The following is a 17,230-nucleotide window of genomic DNA, read 5'->3' on the forward strand; positions in this document are numbered from 1 at the left end:
TTTTAGACCCTTGTGGTAATTGCCCTGCAGAGTTTAAGGGGCAGCAACTCCTGCGCCGAGTACTTCTCCATCGAGCAGCCAACGGACGGCATCCTGGTGCCGGACATTCGGAACTGGACCATCTCCGGCTCGTATGGCTTTATCTTCCACATCCTGGTGCGTTTTAATCAGCTGAAGGATCAGTCGAGCAGCCGGCGAATGCTGCTCACCTTGCAGACAGTTAGTGGAAGTGGCTTCGAGGTCTTTGTGCAGCCAAATGGAAACGTTGTGGTGGCCGCTTTGACCAGGCGGGAATACCTCACATCCTCCACCGCCACAAAGACACTGATGGATGGCCAATGGCATTATCTAACTGTGGCCATAACGCCGCCCAAGCGACCCTTCTCCTATAGTCAAATTAATATATATGTGGATTTCGTTCAGAAACTGAGTGCCACTCTAAAAGTTCAGGCAGTTAATGAACCCTTTACAGTCTGCTCCATTGGAGCGGTGGTGGCGCCACCACAGGCAGGCGAAGTGGCTAAGACAGCGATTATGCCCAGGTCCTCATCCCAGGAAAGCGGATCTAGTGGTTACAAAGGAATGCTGCCTAGTCTCCTGGAACGAACCCTCTCTGCAAATGTGAGATTCTAACTATTGCTTTAACTTTTCAATTTCTTACTTAGTTTATCCTTTTAGGTATCAAACTATTTCACCCTACCCATGCGCACCCAGACGGCTTTTGATCCTAATGTGAAAAACTTTCCCATTGGAATGCAGGATACAGTGTTTGGGGAGCAAACTTGTCTGCATGGACATCTGGGCGGTGTGCTGCTAGCAGATCCCACCACCAGTCTAAAGACAATTTTCGATGCGGGCTCCAACTTCAGTTCCATCTTCTCCCAGGACAATGATCTGCTGGAACTCAACTCCCGTTTTGTTTTCTGCTATGCTCCAGGAGCAGTATGGCATGGCACCTGCCAGGATCTTATACCAGGCGGGAAGTATCCGGGAAGGATTAATGCCCAGCACTGCAAGATCGTTAAGATACAGGAGACAATCAACAGTATCGGAGGTATCAGTGCAATACTGCCCATCCTGCATAGGTTGGTGACATCGGATCAGACGGCAGACATCTCCATTGGCAGCGTGAGTGAGGAGTCCTTGTCCTGCGCTCCAACGCCCTCGGGGGAGGAGTTCACCGACTGGGAGATGCTCTCCTCGAACTCGTACACCGAATGGAAGATGCTGCAGCACCCGCTGGCCAGTTTCCTGTGCCTATTGCGCTACTTAACCCACGAGCACGAAACGAACCAAGAGCAACTACTGAGTAGCGAATGCCTGGCCATTGTGGGCACGATGCTCCAACGCTGTCCGCCGAATCTGTTCGATGTTAATGCGTTGATGGCCACCCACCTGTTGATGGAGTCGCTGCAAGGACACAAGGCGGAAGCCGGCGGACAGCTCCTAGACGCATTATACGCTCACATTGTCTTTGACTTTGCTATCTGGTCGCGACTGCAGTTCCAAATCACCCTGGGTCATGCCCAATACTTGAGTGCCATGATCAAGAACGATAGAAAGTTCTTCCGCAAACGGTATGGCGTCCAGTTTGTGCTGGACGTGGTGCGTCAGTACTACTCCACGCCGGACAGCATCACCGATGACGATGCCAAGACCATTCGGGGCACACTGTTCGGCATCATTAAGTTCTATCTGCAAAAGGAAGTAAACATCAAGGAGGTGAACTCCATGATTGCCTTTTTGGCATCGGTGCGGCAGGATGTGGTACTTGTGGAGTTCCTGGAAATGATGACATTCTATGTGCGCGGCAAGAACTGTAAGGATCAGATGGTTCTGCTGCTACATGAGCCGCAGTCCGCCAATCTTATCTACAATTTCTTCGTGGACAAAAGCTACAATAACGAAATTCAGGAAGCGGCTATTAGGGTAAATTTAAACTATATAATATATATGAAAAGAGGCTAACATTTACCTTTATGTTTTCAGTTTATCAGTGGAATACTGGCCACATCGCGGGTGCATCAGAAGTATAAGCAAGTGCTTCGCTTGTACGATCAGGCTACCGAGCAGAGCATGTTCCCTGGATTTTTCTCCTTCATCACACCATTATCCCTAAGCTCTACGATACTTTTCCATTTGGTTGATGAAATGCTGGGACTTCAGCCGGACTATGCAGGTCTTATATTCTTGGTCTATCATGTGAGCAGCTGTGATCTTCCCGTGAAACTGGAGATTGCCAAGCGACTTCTTCAAACCACCTTCGTGAAGCAGCATTCCACATTCGCGATGGCAAAGCAAACGGGCTGGCAGGAGTCCATAGCCCGTTTGCTCATCCGGAAGCCCATCACCAGTTCACCGCCTGACGATGAGAAGCGACGCAGTTTTGGTATCAACTTGGACGTACTGCTGGAAGATAACTCAACCTTTTTGGCCCAGGCCGATCTCATCACGTTCTCGGAGCAGGAGATTGGCCTGGCCCAGTTGCAGCAGCAGCAGCAAGAGGAGCTTAGTGACAGTGGCCTAATACTTAACGAAATCCAGGCCAGCGTTTCGGAGGCAGCCACCGTGATCGAGAGTGAAATTAAAGGTAACTAGTGTATATATCCTTAATGGTAAATTAACTAATGTATTACAATTTTAGAACTTGCTGAATCTGTCTCTGGAGCAGTGGTCGAAAATGCCAACAGTCTGTTCTCGGTCATTCGGCAAACTACCCATGATCTGCAGGACACATTCGAGTCCTTGACATTGGGCAGCTCGACGGACACCGCAGATGGCTCGCACACGCCTTCGATTCAGCGAGAGGAATCGCTGAGTTCCGACAGCTCCACGCAGTCACCGCACGGGCCGCCAAAGAAAAGTGACTCCATGGAGGTAAAATAACCTTTTCTGGATACAGAGTTTTGTATTAATACGTTTATCCCCAACAGAGCACCTCTGCCTTTGACTTTGTGGCCGATGGCGATGTGGACACCGAGGAGCAGTTGGTTTATCTAGTCTCAAATACGCTATTCAACATTTTTTGGCGTGGTATCCCTAATGATCATCCGCAATGCTGGCAGGAGCGTGGCCAAGTACTGGGCTGCATCAATTTGTTGGCCCTGAACAACGAGCTGATAACCTCGCATCTCTCGCTGCGCCTGCGGATCTTGGAAATGGCCGTGCAGGCCTCGCTTTTCGATCTATCGGAGCACGGCAGTCAGACGCTAGTCAACCAGGAGAACGCCTCGCACATCTTGCGCATGGTTTATGAATTGGTGGTCCTAGGTTCAAACGAAGACGAGTCGAAAAAGTGTTCCACCAAGCTATTGGACGGTGTGCTAGCTCTGCTGGACGCCCTGATGATCTTCCAACAGGGATCCTCAGACGATTGGTCGGATATGATTCGCTTGTGCTTGGGCCTGCTGCTCAAGTGCTCACACCACCCGAATCCTGGAATTGTGGCCATGGCAACGGCCAAACTGCATGCTATTCTCCAAAGTCGTTCTACGGAAGATCCTGCAGAACTCTCTTATCTGCTATTTAGCATCAATAGGGCTCTGGATAATGCTATTGAAGGTGGGTTAACAAAAATATTTGTATTGTATCTATTTTAATATTTAACTATTATTTTTACAGTTGGCAATCCGGAGGAGTATTCTTTTTTGATGCCTGTGATGAAAGCCCTGCTGGAGAAGTGTCGCTTTGCTTTTAATCTGGATTCCACTCTCCCAGATCTGCCTTCAACTTCCTCAGGTCCTGTCTTCTTCAATGATTTCCAAATGTATAGCACCAGCAAAAAGTGGAGGAACTTTATTGAACGCATGGTGAGTAAGGTTCTTAGTAATATAAATTATATTTTGTTTTATTACTCGTTCGATTTATTTAATTTATTCAACAATCTTAGCCTAGTTTTCAATACAACATTACAACTAATTGCTAAATTCTAAGAAATAGTTAACCAAGTCTTTAAGCTATGCCTCCTGTTAATTTATTTGAGAATTCAAAATAGTTTGTGATTTTTTGGCAAGTTTTGACGCAGCCCATGGAGATTGCGTTCCATTTCCCGATCGCTGAGAGGGCTCTTGAACAGGGTCGTGTCGAAGACGCCCTTGGTGGTTCGCTTAGATGTGGGTGGACCTCTTCCAGGATCTGCTGGCTGCAATGCCAGCGGTGACACTGGACCGTGGTTCCTAACGTAACCAGGTCGTGTGGGTCGCGAACCACGCCCTCCAGTTGTGGGTGAAAACTGCTGCCTGGTGGGTGGTGCAATGGTTCCATCGTAGTAACTTTGCGAATGGGACTGATCGATTCGAACGCTGGTGGTGATGGGATCGGGTGAGCTGGGATTCACGGCTTGCTGTTTTATGCGATACCGCGATGAGCCTCTACTCCTACTCTTAGCTGTAGTGGGGATTGCTGGAGTACTTGTAACAATGGTGGGTATGAATGCTCCACGGGTCGAGCTACTCCTGCCCCTCATTGGACTCCAAGGAGCCGGAGTAGTTGACGTCGTCGTTGTGGGCGTAACAAAGTTGAAGAAGGTCTGCTTCCTCTCCACATAGTGCGAGCTATTCGTATCTGTATCCGCATTTTCATTCGACTCCCCCGAATGGGTGTCCGCATCATAGGCCTGCTGGAGCTCGGGAACATCCAACGTATGTTTTGCGGGCACAACTCCAGCACTGGGCTTTCGCTTCCTCTTCCGCCGCTTGGAACTTCCAGCCGCATGGGCATCTGATGTTATCTCATTCTGATCGGGTGAGGATGGCAAAATGGGTGGATAGGACTCCTGCTCATCCCGATTGGAGGCCTCGAAGGGCACGGGATCGTAGATGGGCACTTCGTAGCTGGATTTTGGAAAATCAAAGCTAGGGAACTTGTGGTGTGGATTCAAGGGCAGTTCCTGCGAGGGTGGAGCATAGTCGTCCTGGGGATAACTATTGATGGAATGGGTATCGGAGGATACATAGTTTGTGGGAACATGTTGAGGTGGTTGGTCGTAGGTGGATGAAGGCGGATGCTGGTAATCAGGTGGTGGTTGGTCATAGCTGGAGGAGGGATGCTGAGGAGGATGATCATAACTGAGGGAGGGATGTTGGGAAGGATGATCATAACTGGATGAGGGATGTTGAGGAGGATGATCATAACTGGAGGAGGGATGTACAGGAGCATGATCATAACTGGATGAGGGATGTTGGGGTGGTTGATCATAACTGGGTGAAGGATGCGAGGGAGGGTGATCATAACTGGTTGAAGGATGCGAGGGAGGGTGATCATAACTGGAGGAGGGATGTTGTGGAGGCTGGTCATAGCTCGAAGAAGGATGTTGAGGTGGAGCATAGCTATTCGCTGGAGGATGTGAAGGAGGCTTCACATAGTTGTTGGACGGTGGCTCAGCAAATCCCTCATGGGGTTGCGAGGGATGAGGTGGCACGTAGCTTTGCTGGTGGTTCGACTGATAGGAAGTGCTGATCTCGAAGGCAGGCGGGGAATAGGCAATCTCAAAATTAGGATTTTGATTAGAACCATGTTTAGGCGGCTTTTTGGGTGGCTCTGCGAAGTTCTGATGATAGCCCACATTAGGTATCTTCTGCTCATAAATGGAATAGGAGTCTGGAGAGGGCAGGTCATGATGCGGATAGCTGGGAACCTCTACAGGAGCAGAGGGTACTCCATAGCGGGTGGCTGGCGGGTGAGCCGGAGCCGGAGGAGGCTCATAGTGCGTGGCAAAGGAGTGATCCGGTTGGAAGCTCTGCTGCAGAGGAGGTAATCCATACTTCTGATGGGGCACATGCTCATGGGTGGTGACCAATCCAAAGTCCAGGCTGGGGAATTTGTGTGCTCCATAGAGATCCGGTTCCGTATCGTGGTTATAGAAATCCAGATCCATGGACTGCGCCTCATAACCCGAAGCAGGGATCTTAAAGTCCGAACCATCGAACTTTAGGTGCTGGAAGTCATCTAGTGAGAAGCTGGGTTCCTCGATATGTGCTGGAAACGAGGGCTTCGAGTAGCGAATGTGAGGCGGTGGTGGTCCATACTTGATCTTGGGTGGACCCTTGGTCCGCCGGCGCTGCTTGGAGCGCTTGATCACGGCGTAGGGTGGCTGTCGGCGGTATCGGATCAGCTTTTCCGCCGTGGGTACCACTTCTTTATTCTGCTCAGTCTTGGGATCCCTCGACTCGACACTTGTGGCATTGGGTTCGCTCAGGGCGAAGGGCAACCACAGGGCCAACTACGGGGAAAGGGAAGATACAAAAAAGGCAGGGGGTGAGTGGGTTAATCTTCCGCAAAAAATGTCATCAGACAAACAAACTTTCTCCCTCCGAACTTAAACGCTGTCATCTCTGTGTGGTTTTTGTCTTATGTGGGCAACCTTTGACTTTCCAACTGAGACTCTCGGCGGTGGCTTCCGCCTCAGTGCCTCCCTGGCTCCCGGTTTCCCTAGCTCTTCACACGTAACATAGTTGCCATCACCTCCACCAGTGGCAATCGAGTCACGAGTCTTGCTCGCCAGGCTCCTCGTAATTGTTGCATCGCTGGGGGACTTTGCCGGCTGGCTGGTCTCACGCAATCCCACCTCGAGGAGGTGGGATTGGGGGCTGGGCGCGGAGGAGATGGGATTGGGCACCCGAAGGAGCCAAGCATTGAACCTGATCATCGCCAGGTTCAGGTGGGCAAATCGACTTGCAGCTGGTTTTCAAGCTTTTGTTTTTGGCCATGACTTGTTTAGGTTTTGGCTAACAATGTGTGAAAATTACCTATATATCGGAAAGTTACATTGTTGGTTTACATGGATCGAAATGGAGAAAAAGAAACATAAGCTTCGATAACTATTATACTTTTAAAAATGTATATCTTGAAGTTTTATAAGCTTTGATTTTACAGCCGGCTCTATAAATTTTCTATAGTTTTAAAATGTTTTCTATTGATACAAAATATTACCTAAGCAAAGGCTTTCATTTTAATTTTGTAGTAATTAAATCGAATCTATAAAATCTTTCGTACCCTTTTAAGAATACTTTTTTTAAAGGTATCGTTAGAGTATGTAAATAAATATAACAAGCTTCAGATATTATAATATTAACAAAAGGATAATAGTTTTTAATGGGATATAGTATTCACAATAACTTCTATGATTTTCAGAATCTTTTGCTAAAAATCAAAGTTTAGTTTTTCCCCTCAACGTCACACAAGAGACGGCAGCATAATTAATTCACATATTATTTAACCACTTACAAAACAGGCCGAAAGCCAAAACAAATTGCACATTTTGAGCGGTAGACTAAACGCGAACTAAACTCTACGCAGTAGTGGAGTTTGGAAAAACAAAATCCGAAATCGACGCGAACATCAACACAACTTTCATCGGCGGCGGCGGCTTAGCGATTCGAAAATCCAAGTTGGATGTGGTGTTTTTGAGTTTGAGTTTCAGATTGAGATTGAAATTTTCCTCGCGGCTCCCGGTCGGTCACGACTCGTCGGACTTTCTTTCGGCAACTGAGCTGAGCGCCAAGAAAGTGGTCTGGTTTTGTGGCTCGAAGAGGCGCAGCTGGAACCAGTCGAATGACAAAGCGGCGTCGCTGCCGATGCACCCACCTGGCAGAGATTTTACCAGAAATATTTTGCTCTGCTCTTTTGTTTTCGTTTTAATTTATATATTTAATTCGTGTGTGTGCCCAGTGCCTTGGATCGGTGGATCGGTGGATCGTTCGCTGGAGGCGATGGTGGATTATGCAAAGAACCTCCCATCGTGTTGCCTGCACCATGGCAATGCGGATGCCTCCTGGATACGCTAGATAACTGGCAAAGATCGGGCGTTAAATAAACCCCCGAACCCCAAACAAACGGCTAGCGAGGAGCGCGTCTAACTGGTTTGCACAACTGCAATCGAGTGCTTCCTGTGCCCGCGGCTATATGCACATTGAACTTGAACCTGACCGGACGTGACTTGGACGTGGACTCCACCAGATCGCTCCGCCAGCAGATGGAACTCGAACACGCACGAAGACTGCCCCCGAATCGAATGAAAGCGAAAACAAATCCAAGCTGCCATAAACGTCAGTCCTGATCTCCATCACGATTTGCAGACTGAAAGAAAATATCACACTTGCACTTGATTTTATTGATCCGATATCAAATAGGACCTTTTGATAGTATTCTAGGGATGAAACAATCTTATAAATATCGATGATCTTAATAAAATAGGTCAAAAATTATGGGTGGCAAAGGATTTTTAACTCAATGTAGCTATACCTATATAACAAATTTGTAAGATATCATCAACAATATTATATAATTTAAGAGTTCTGGTATCGAGAAGAGGAATATTAAAGATACTACATTAAATACTTATAACTACCTAAGCTTTAGCTTGTTCATTTATTTTAATAATAAGTTGTAACTAATTTCTTGTTGTGTACTGATCTCGAATTTCTCACACTTTCAGGTGAAGCCCATGTACGATCGCTACCAGCGCGACATCGAGCTGCATCTGTGGGAGCCGATCAATCGATTCTGGGCGGAATGCTACGAGGCCTGCAAGGCGGCCTCCAAGCAGCGGGCCACCAATCAGGCGGAGAACCGGCGCCTCTTCCAGCAGAAGATCTACATGCCGTGGAAGGTGCGCCAGGTGGAGGAGATGCAGCGACTGCAGGCGGCTGCACTGCACCACAAGACCGTCGACAGCCACATACGGAAGCGGTGGAAGACCGCCAAGCGTTTCTTGTACGGCCCCCGCGGACCCTGGTATACCGGGTGAGTCTTTCAAGCACATCTATTTATGTTTACACGGGAAGAAAACATAATCCCATTTTAAAAGAGTTCGAGTTTCATTTCAAACATTCAGAGCATTATTAAAAAAATGGTAACATTATCTGTGGTTAAATCAAAAATAATGAATTGAAAATTAAAACACAAACAGTAAAGATATCTTAAATGAATTTTGATTTAGAGATACTACAAAAAAGTTACAGATGTGTTATAACCACAGTATTAAGATATAGCACAAAGAATAGATGGCCTTGTCTGTCTTTTGAGGTTGTGTTTATGAGGACATAAGGGACATATTCAAAACTTAGGGGTACAAATTATCGTATTGGTTTTACATGGAAAGCCTATTCATTATGAAAAGATTTAAATAAATATTTGTTGTTACTTTAAGCCTTATCTTTTGTCTAAGTATTTTGTTTAGTTATAGGTATATACGAAGATATAGTAGAGATAATATAAGGTGTGGGTCACCTTTCAGAAAAGACAGAGTTCTTGATTTATAATAAGGGTTTAATATTTTCAAACTTAGAAACTAAAAACGTTTACAAGTTTGTAACATAATCTTACGAACTTTTTCTCTCTGTAAACGTCACCGGGCCCGCCCCTATTCCATTATGAAATGACGCGAAATTCAGCATTTTAATTGCCCGCCTCGCATTCGAAGCGACAATTGTAATCGAGCGTGCCAGCGTGCACGGTTATACTCGGTTATACTCATATTACCAGTATTGCATGTGTGCGTGATCACTTAATCACCTGGAGGCACACACTCGTGCTTCCAAACACCGCTAAACCACTCGAAGACTCAAACATGGCCAGAAGCCGCCGCGCTTTGCGTTAATTTCACTGCGAAATGCAAACAAATCCCTCTCAATCATTAAAGTCTGCAGCGACGCCAACAGGGGCAGACCATCGAGTCCACAAGTCCCCCAGCCGACGAGTCATCATGATCATCAACACTCTCGACTGGTGGTAACCACAATACGATTAGTAGGTTGTGAATGCCCGAGTTCCACTGCCACAATGGGTGAAATCCGTCAAAGCAATGCCACAAATCGGTGATAATCCGATCCATTATGATAAACCAAATCTTTTTTAAATTTATTCATCTGCCAGAGATTAGTGGTGAGATTTTGAGATTATCATATTGGTTGGGACTAGTCTGTGCATTTTTAATAAGATATTTATAGCTTTATTTTTACATGTCTATTTTTAAATTTTCTACAGATTTTATTTAATTTCCCCGCTTTAATAAAACATTTTAATGGTGTTAAGTTGATTTAATCGCCTTATAAATAAGAAAGTATTTAATGGGAACCTTTATAAGTACCTTTAGTAATAAACAATCTTTTCTTATATGTATATCAAGTACATATGTACATATGTACATATTAACAACTATGGCCGATTCCTCCCTGTACCTTAAGTTTTAAACTTTTGGTAACAGAGTACAATAAATAAATAAACATATGTATTAAGAATCTTAAAAGAAACTTTTCTTATATATTAAGTACAAATATTTTAGGAACTGTTTTGATATAGGGTCAATCCATTAGGAGCAAATGAGAAAGGGTTCTTCACATTTCCGCAATGCTTTCATTCGTTTTATAACCCCCTTCCTGGCTTTCTGGGCCCATTGTAACACCTGCTGTTTTGGAGCTGCAGCTCGCCTATTGTCTTACGCTTTCGCCCATGTCTTTCGGTTCGGCCCCTCCACTTTCCCGCCCATGCCGTGTCGCTATTAACATTTCAATTTAATTTTATTAAATCATCAAAAGCGTTTAATGTCGAATGCAACAAAGCACCGTCGCATGTATTATGCAAGTGCAAATGTAACGAAAACCCATTATGCGATCCATAAATTTTTACATAAACAAATATGCACATATTTGAAGGCGCTCGCTCCACGCAGATGATGTGCAGACGAGAGGTGGGGTCCACTGGATGGAGGTCAGTTCTCGGACGGATCGGTTGGACTGGCCGGATAGGCCCGATCGAATTATCCCCATCCAAAGCAATTGATTGGGGCGCGGCGAATGGCAATCAAATTTCCAGTTTTCCATTGTGCCCGGTGGCCGGTTGCCAATTACTCGATCGGATCGATTGGATCGATTGGCCATCGGATTGCAGCGCTGTGTTCTCCAGTCCAACTGAGCCCATAAATCTCATTTAGACCACTTTGCATTGACGCTCGAATTACGCAGTTTTGTGAGGTGCGTGGCCCGGGCCTTGAGCGATTAGCCGGGGCTCCACTGCACCACCAACTGCAGCCAGTAGCCATGGTGACCCGCTCAGGTGGGGCTTGTTCTGTTCTAAGGTCGAACCACTCACAGAAAAGTCCACTACATGGCCCAAAATTAACATGGATTACATGTGCTGGCCAAGCAAAAGGCCTACGAGCCACTGACTTTTGCCTTTTTGGTTCTAATAACACCGATTAGCATTCGATGTTTGAGAATTAAATGTAATTTGAATAATTGTAATAGTATTCAATAGCTGCTTTTAACCATTATTATATTTACAAACTCTGCAAACAGATTTATTTAATTTTTTTTATTACCCATGAACATATAGCACCATATTAATTGTGTAAACATTGAGGTGTTTAATGCTTAAAAAATGATTTTTAATAACAGGGTTTCTTGTATTACGTGTTGTTTTCTTTAACCACATGCATTATTTATTTCATAATTATAAGCAATTAAAACTCCCATAAAATATTCATAAAATGTTCTATATTAAATCATCATTAATAGACGTCGAACTTTATGTTAAATCGTTTTATTTTTAAGCCAGATTTTCATCAATATTTGATTGATTAAGAGATATTGTAAAAAACTGTTTGCTTTTTTGTATCGATTTCACATAAAATCAGACGTTTAATAAATAATAGGCCTTGATGTATATTTCAATTAATCTTTTAATTCTATTGCACGTAATGGAATTTTTGTATAATTCTGTACAAATGTCTGTAATAACTTTACGTTTTTAACATTTTTACAGCAGTAAACAATTTTTAGACACAGGAGTTTGATGATATAAGTGCTTTTTTGTTGTCCCAGTTAAAATTTTCCCGTTCAATTTTGTATAAAATATTTTCTTTTTTTTCCGTACTTTTTCCCCTTCCCAAAAGAAAACTCCATAAATTTCCATTTGCATAGCTTCGGTTCGTTTATTGCAATCTCGTTTCTTATTCTGCGAGTTTTACTCGAGTGCACAGGCTCGGATTAAATAAGAATTGAAACGGGGATTGTAAGTTGGGGATTAAAGAGTTTTTATCGCGGTCAAACAGCCTTAAGATTAAAAAGACAAGAAACATAAATGAAAGGCGTCGAGAATGTGTGAGTGTAGATGAGGGGACATTGGATGGGGACCCAAAAGTTTGGAGTCCCCGAAACCGCTGTCCGTGAATTCGTATGTACATATTTCGATATTTCGCTTTCATTTCAACTAATACTACAACTACTATCGACTACGATCGGCCCGTGGCCCACCTTCTACTAACTGGAGGCCACGTGGCAGGAGAAGTTGGTCGCGATGTGTCCATTATTCGGGAGCGGCAAGAGGTCGGCAATATTCGAGGGGTGGCACATTAATCCGGTTGGGATTCCCCGTGACTTAGTGGTAGCCCAGGGGCGAGAGGGCGGGCAGAGCGGGCAGGGCCAGCTTGGGCAGAGCAGGTCCGTAGGCGGGTGCCAAGGCAGGACCGTATCCATGGGCCAGAGCTGGTCCATAGGCGTGGCCCAGAGCAGGACCATAGGCGGGCAGCTTGGCCACCAGAGGAGCGGCGTGGAGCAGCGGAGCCGGGGCCAGAACCTTGGCCACCGGAGCCACCGCCTTCACCACGGCTCCCTCGCGGCGCACCACTGCGTTGAATCCGTGCACGGGATCGGCGGTGTACTCCACAATACGGCGGGTTCCATCGGCCTCGATCAGGGAATAGGCGCCCTGCACCACATCTCCGCTGCGGGTCTCCTGCTGGCTCTTCACATCGCCAGTGGATCCATCCTGGGGGAAAAGAATTTTTATAAGCAAGAATATTTTGTATTCCTTATAAACAAGGTCTTAAGAAAATATCTTAAAAAACCACACTTTTGAAGGAAGAAAATCATTTTGTAACTATAATTTATATAATATATAATTTGTGTTCCTTTTAAAAAATTAAAAAAAATAATTTTCCAAAGAAACTGTCTACGAGCACGAAAATATGATTTTGATTAGAAAAAGGTATTTTGTTTCTCCCTAGTAAACAATTTTTTGAAAGAACCATTTTACTCCTTTCTTTTTATAATCCTAAATCTTTAACATATAACAAAATAACCAGAACTTTTTAAAAATGTTAAACTTGATATGAAAAATCAGGATAGTCTTGATAAAAGATCAATCATTTTAAAATGAGTGCCTTAACACAGTACTAGTAATATCAAACTTGTCTATATGTTCAGATTTAATAGTTCTAAGCTCCAATAAACACTTCATAAAAATGTCTGTCAAACGTTACAATTTGCATACCAGTTACTCACAAAGCCAATTGATTTCTAAAGCAGATTTTTGATTTGGCATTGATTTTTATGAGGTGACTAATGAGTTAAGAACTGTAAGAAATAATATTTTCGTATGACTCTGACTCACATGAACGTCGTAGCTGAAGGTGTACTGGGGATTGGGATCGTAGGGCTCCGGACCCGCCACCTTGGCCACCAGAGGAGCAGCCACCTTGGCCAGCGCCGGATACGAGGGATACGCCGGGTAGCCGGGCAGGGCCAGTCCGGGACCGGGAACCACCACGGCGGAGGACACCGCCACCAGGGCGCTCAGGACGAGGATCAGTCTCTGTGCCATTCTGGATTGCTTGCTTTGGATTCAGATGGAGAACTGAAGAGCTGAAGAACTGAAGAACTGGATAACTGGATGGCTGGAGAACTGCTGCTGCTGCTGCTCGACTGACAAATGAACTCGATCTGTGGTTCTGTGGCCGCACGACAATTGCTTTTTATAGGCCTCCCATAGACGCGAGCCCAAAAATCCGCCACAGCCTCCGCCGCCGCCTGCCACCAGATATTTATGCAAAAAGCGCAACAAGACACACAAAATAATAAACAACTAAAAAGTGCGCATGCGTGTGGAGTCTGCATCTATGTGGCTATATGTCTATGCGAAATACTTGCATCGATCGCGACAAATATAAAATAATTCATTTTTCGCTGCCCATGGCAATCAGAAGGGGCTGTTCAGGAGGAGCCGGAGGTAAAGGCGGAGGAGGAGGTGGACGTGGAGGTGCTCTGCAGTTCACGCATGTCTGGGAGTTTGGGAGGACTGTGCCGGACCAAAGCAAACTGGTCCCACGCCGGCTGATTTGCTCCGTCGTCGTCGTCGTCGTCGTGACAAAAAAGTTCAATTCGAAAGCGAATTTTTTGGGCCCAGACCGGGTGGCCGGGCGGATCAGGTGTGTGGTGCACTGCATGAGCACCAGTACCTCCCATGTCCCAAGCTCCATGTCCCATGTCCCATGCTCCATGGCCCATGTCTCGGCTTTATGGCCACCAGATCGGGGCGAAGCTGCACACGCACCCAGCAGTCGATTGTTGAAAGGTGTGTTTGGGGCACAGCCTTCGAAACTGGCTGGCAGCGCTCTAAGCCGCGCCCACCCAAAAATCTGCGCCAGACGCATTCAATACACTGGCAAAAAAAATATGATAGTTCTAATGTAAATTCTTGAATTTAAAAGGTTTTGTCTTCAAGCAACGATGACTTTATCTTACTTACGGAGTAACCTTTTTAATGAACTTATATTTTGTTAAATTCGTAATGATTTTAAAACATTAGAGGTATGAAATAAAATACTTACATATTTGGGTAAATTCTAAAAGCAAATCTAATTTTAGATCATTAAATATACACAGAGAGAATTCTGAGGTTCTAATCTGATTTAAAAATATTCTTGAAAATAGAACGACTTATTTTGATTTCCAAATGTACTCATTGTGCTTGAATCAAGTTGAATTGGTTCTTAAAATCTAGTTAAATCAAAATCTGAGTTTAAAATGTTCTTAAATATAGAACGACATTTTTTGAGTTTAAAATTGGTTCTTAAAATCTAGTTAAGTCAAAATTGGTATACCCAACACTACAAAACTAAATCTTTTTCAAATGTGTTTAATGATTTCAAATAATTTTAAAGGTTTCTGACTATGAAATATCAGTAAGCTAAATATATCATATATATATTTATATATATTTCAATTAATTAACTAAAATATTTTAATTTTGGATTGTTTTAAATTGGTTAAAAACGTCTAGTTCCATATAAAGCATATAAAACAGTGGTTGCCAGCAGAGGCCTGTGGGATTGGAAATGATTCTGCTGCTGCTTCGCTGACGTTCTGCCAGTGTTCTAGTATAAAACCTCTGAGCAAATCACTCAGAATTTTGTTCTGAGTGTATGGATTTTGTTCTGTTTCGCCGCTCTGTTGCCATTGGGACAATTTTGCCCATTATCACTAATTTTCAACGCGTACCGCCGCTTGTTAGGCGTTGCAGTCGCTGCTGCAGTTGCAGTTGCAGTTACCGCTGCAGTTACCGCTGCACCGTTTACTGCTGCAGTCGGCGCCGGCAGCAACATGTATGGACATGCTCGGGTTGGGGTTTGCGTAATCCAAAAATTGCATCTCGTGCCGATTTTTTACTTTCAATTAAGCTATTGAATAATTTGAGTGCGTGTTGGGCCAGCGAGTGAATGTATTTATTTGGAGTGGAAGAGTTCTTTGGGCGTGGGACAGCTGGGGGGAGATAGCCATTTAAGATTGGTTTCTTATGTAAGTGCAAAATGGCCTGTGATATGGGTCAGCTTTCTTTGGGGGATTGGTCTTTTCCTGGTGCTGTTGTTACATTTTAGATTACAAAACAGTTTTAACACGATGTGAAGTCACGAATAAGTCCACAAGGTAATTAGTTCCACTGAACACGTTGCCTTTTAGACCAAGTTATGATATAATTAACGGTTAAGATACTGATTTTCAAGTTCAAAATTACATACTATGCATCTTAATGACACGCATATTTTGCTCTTGAAAGTGTACTCACTCAGAATCTTGTTATTTTGCACTACTTGTAATTTAGTTCATTATCATTAACTAAGCTAGTATAAAATTGAGGCCTTGAGCTTGCATGCTCAACTCACTAATTAATAAAATGGATAGGTGTAAACTCGTTTTTGATTTTACTAGAGTGTAAAACTAAAAGTTTAGCCACTGAACAAGTTTCGTTATTCATCGACCATATGCCTATAAGATTTTCCTAAATATTTTAAATATTCTTTGGCTTACTGACTTTATTATTAAATGATTTATGAGTTTACAACGGACTAAGGAGCAGACAATAAGTTATATAAAAGCTAGGTTCCAAGTGTTTAAGGCTCTAGAAGATTGAGGATCTAGCCCAAAAGAGGGGCACCCACTGGAGCCACCAGAGGACGAGCAGCCACTGGAACTGGTCCCCGCTGCACCACCGCATTGAAACCATTGATGGGATCGGCGGTGTAGAAGACGGTGCGCAGAGATCCATCGGCATCCACCACGGAGTAGGATCCCTTGACCACATCTCCATCCCTCACCTCCTGCTGGCTCTTGCTGTCACCGGTGATTGCATCCTGGACATTATAGGCAAAGGCGTACTGCGGATGTGGATCCACTTCGGTGTTCAGGGGAACTCCCAGTGGAACGGCAGCAGGGAGCAGGCCGCACTCGATGGCAGCGATCAGAGCGCAGCAGATTAGGGTGATCTAATAAGATAGATCGATTATTATTCTTTGATCAAAATATCATTTCAATCATATTCCTTGTCAGGGATTCCCCCAACTCACCTTGATCAGGGCCATGACTAGATTTACTGTTGGATAACTGGTGGTTTCGGTGGTGCTGTTGGAACTGTCTTGGTTTGCCATTGGACCGGGGTTATAAAGGGCCTCCCAATTCCCGCGGAGACATGCGTCGTGTGGCAACCGCTGCCAAAAACGATTCCATTCGCTGACGTAATGGCCCATTTTTGTGCCTGGTCCCCTGCAAAAGGTTTCCCCAATGGACGTGCCAACAAATAGAGCCCAACTTGCACAATTCTCCCCTCCACTTAAGCGCCTACAATATGAATTGTGATAACCGTAAATATAGTTGGCACTACGTGATTGGAATTTCAGATCTGTAGCTCTTAGAGTTAAGCTCTATACCTACCCCAATGTAACTCACGGCTTAGCTGGGAAATATGGAGCATATTTATACCCTTGCAGAGGGTATATTGATTTCAGTCAGAAGTTTGCAACGCAGTGAAGGAGACGTTTCCGACCCCATAAAGTATATAAATTCTTGATCAGCATGACTAGACGAGTCGATCTAGCCATGTCCGTCTGTCCGTCTGTCCGTCCGTTTCTACGCAAACTAGTCTCTCAGTTTTAAAGCTATCGGGCTGAAACTTTCCCAAA

The 17,230-nt window shown here is 44.6% G+C and overlaps 4 protein-coding genes across 5 annotated transcripts in view; 1 reads left to right on the forward strand and 3 right to left on the reverse strand.

Moving 5' to 3' along the window:
• LOC119554291 (neurobeachin-like protein 1) overlaps window positions 1–17,230 on the forward strand; it is a 34,113-nt gene that overhangs the window by 3,029 nt on the left and 13,854 nt on the right. For both annotated transcript variants that reach the window (XM_037865148.1, XM_037865149.1), the window contains 7 exons: window positions 7–621; window positions 679–1,929; window positions 1,990–2,590; window positions 2,645–2,877; window positions 2,934–3,561; window positions 3,622–3,809; window positions 8,435–8,742. In XM_037865148.1, coding sequence (XP_037721076.1) covers window positions 7–621; window positions 679–1,929; window positions 1,990–2,590; window positions 2,645–2,877; window positions 2,934–3,561; window positions 3,622–3,809; window positions 8,435–8,742 — 3,824 coding nt within the window. The remainder of the gene's footprint in view (window positions 1–6; window positions 622–678; window positions 1,930–1,989; window positions 2,591–2,644; window positions 2,878–2,933; window positions 3,562–3,621; window positions 3,810–8,434; window positions 8,743–17,230) is intronic.
• Window positions 3,986–7,257, reverse strand: LOC119554292 (extensin). The gene is made up of 2 exons (XM_037865151.1): window positions 7,225–7,257; window positions 3,986–6,220 (listed from the first exon to the last, which is right to left on the reverse strand). The coding sequence occupies exons 1-2, from the start codon at window positions 7,255–7,257 to the stop codon at window positions 3,986–3,988; spliced, it is 2,268 nt and encodes a 755-aa protein (XP_037721079.1).
• Window positions 11,904–13,713, reverse strand: LOC119554295 (larval cuticle protein A2B). Its single transcript, XM_037865155.1, has 2 exons — window positions 13,390–13,713; window positions 11,904–12,765 (listed from the first exon to the last, which is right to left on the reverse strand). The coding sequence occupies exons 1-2, from the start codon at window positions 13,597–13,599 to the stop codon at window positions 12,376–12,378; spliced, it is 600 nt and encodes a 199-aa protein (XP_037721083.1). The 5' UTR covers window positions 13,600–13,713; the 3' UTR covers window positions 11,904–12,375.
• On the reverse strand, window positions 16,070–16,668 carry LOC119554296 (larval cuticle protein A3A). The gene is made up of 2 exons (XM_037865156.1): window positions 16,619–16,668; window positions 16,070–16,537 (listed from the first exon to the last, which is right to left on the reverse strand). Exons 1-2 carry the CDS (start codon window positions 16,631–16,633, stop codon window positions 16,190–16,192), a joined length of 363 nt encoding a protein of 120 aa, XP_037721084.1. The 5' UTR covers window positions 16,634–16,668; the 3' UTR covers window positions 16,070–16,189.

This window comes from Drosophila subpulchrella, chromosome 3L (genome assembly GCF_014743375.2).
Source record: "Drosophila subpulchrella strain 33 F10 #4 breed RU33 chromosome 3L, RU_Dsub_v1.1 Primary Assembly, whole genome shotgun sequence".
In the NCBI taxonomy this organism is placed as follows: Eukaryota; Metazoa; Arthropoda; class Insecta; order Diptera; family Drosophilidae; genus Drosophila; species Drosophila subpulchrella.

Coding starts and splice junctions, on each gene's coding strand:
- LOC119554292 (XM_037865151.1), bottom strand. CDS start 7,257: ATGTGCAATTTGTTTTGGCTTTCGGCCTGTTTT. Junction 6,221..7,224: donor TTTGGCTTTCGGCCTGTTTT/GTAAGTGGTTAA, acceptor CTTTCCCCGTAG/TTGGCCCTGTGGTTGCCCTT.
- LOC119554295 (XM_037865155.1), bottom strand. CDS start 13,599: ATGGCACAGAGACTGATCCTCGTCCTGAGCGCCCTGGTGGCGGTGTCC. Junction 12,766..13,389: donor CCTTCAGCTACGACGTTCAT/GTGAGTCAGAGT, acceptor CTTTTCCCCCAG/GATGGATCCACTGGCGATGT.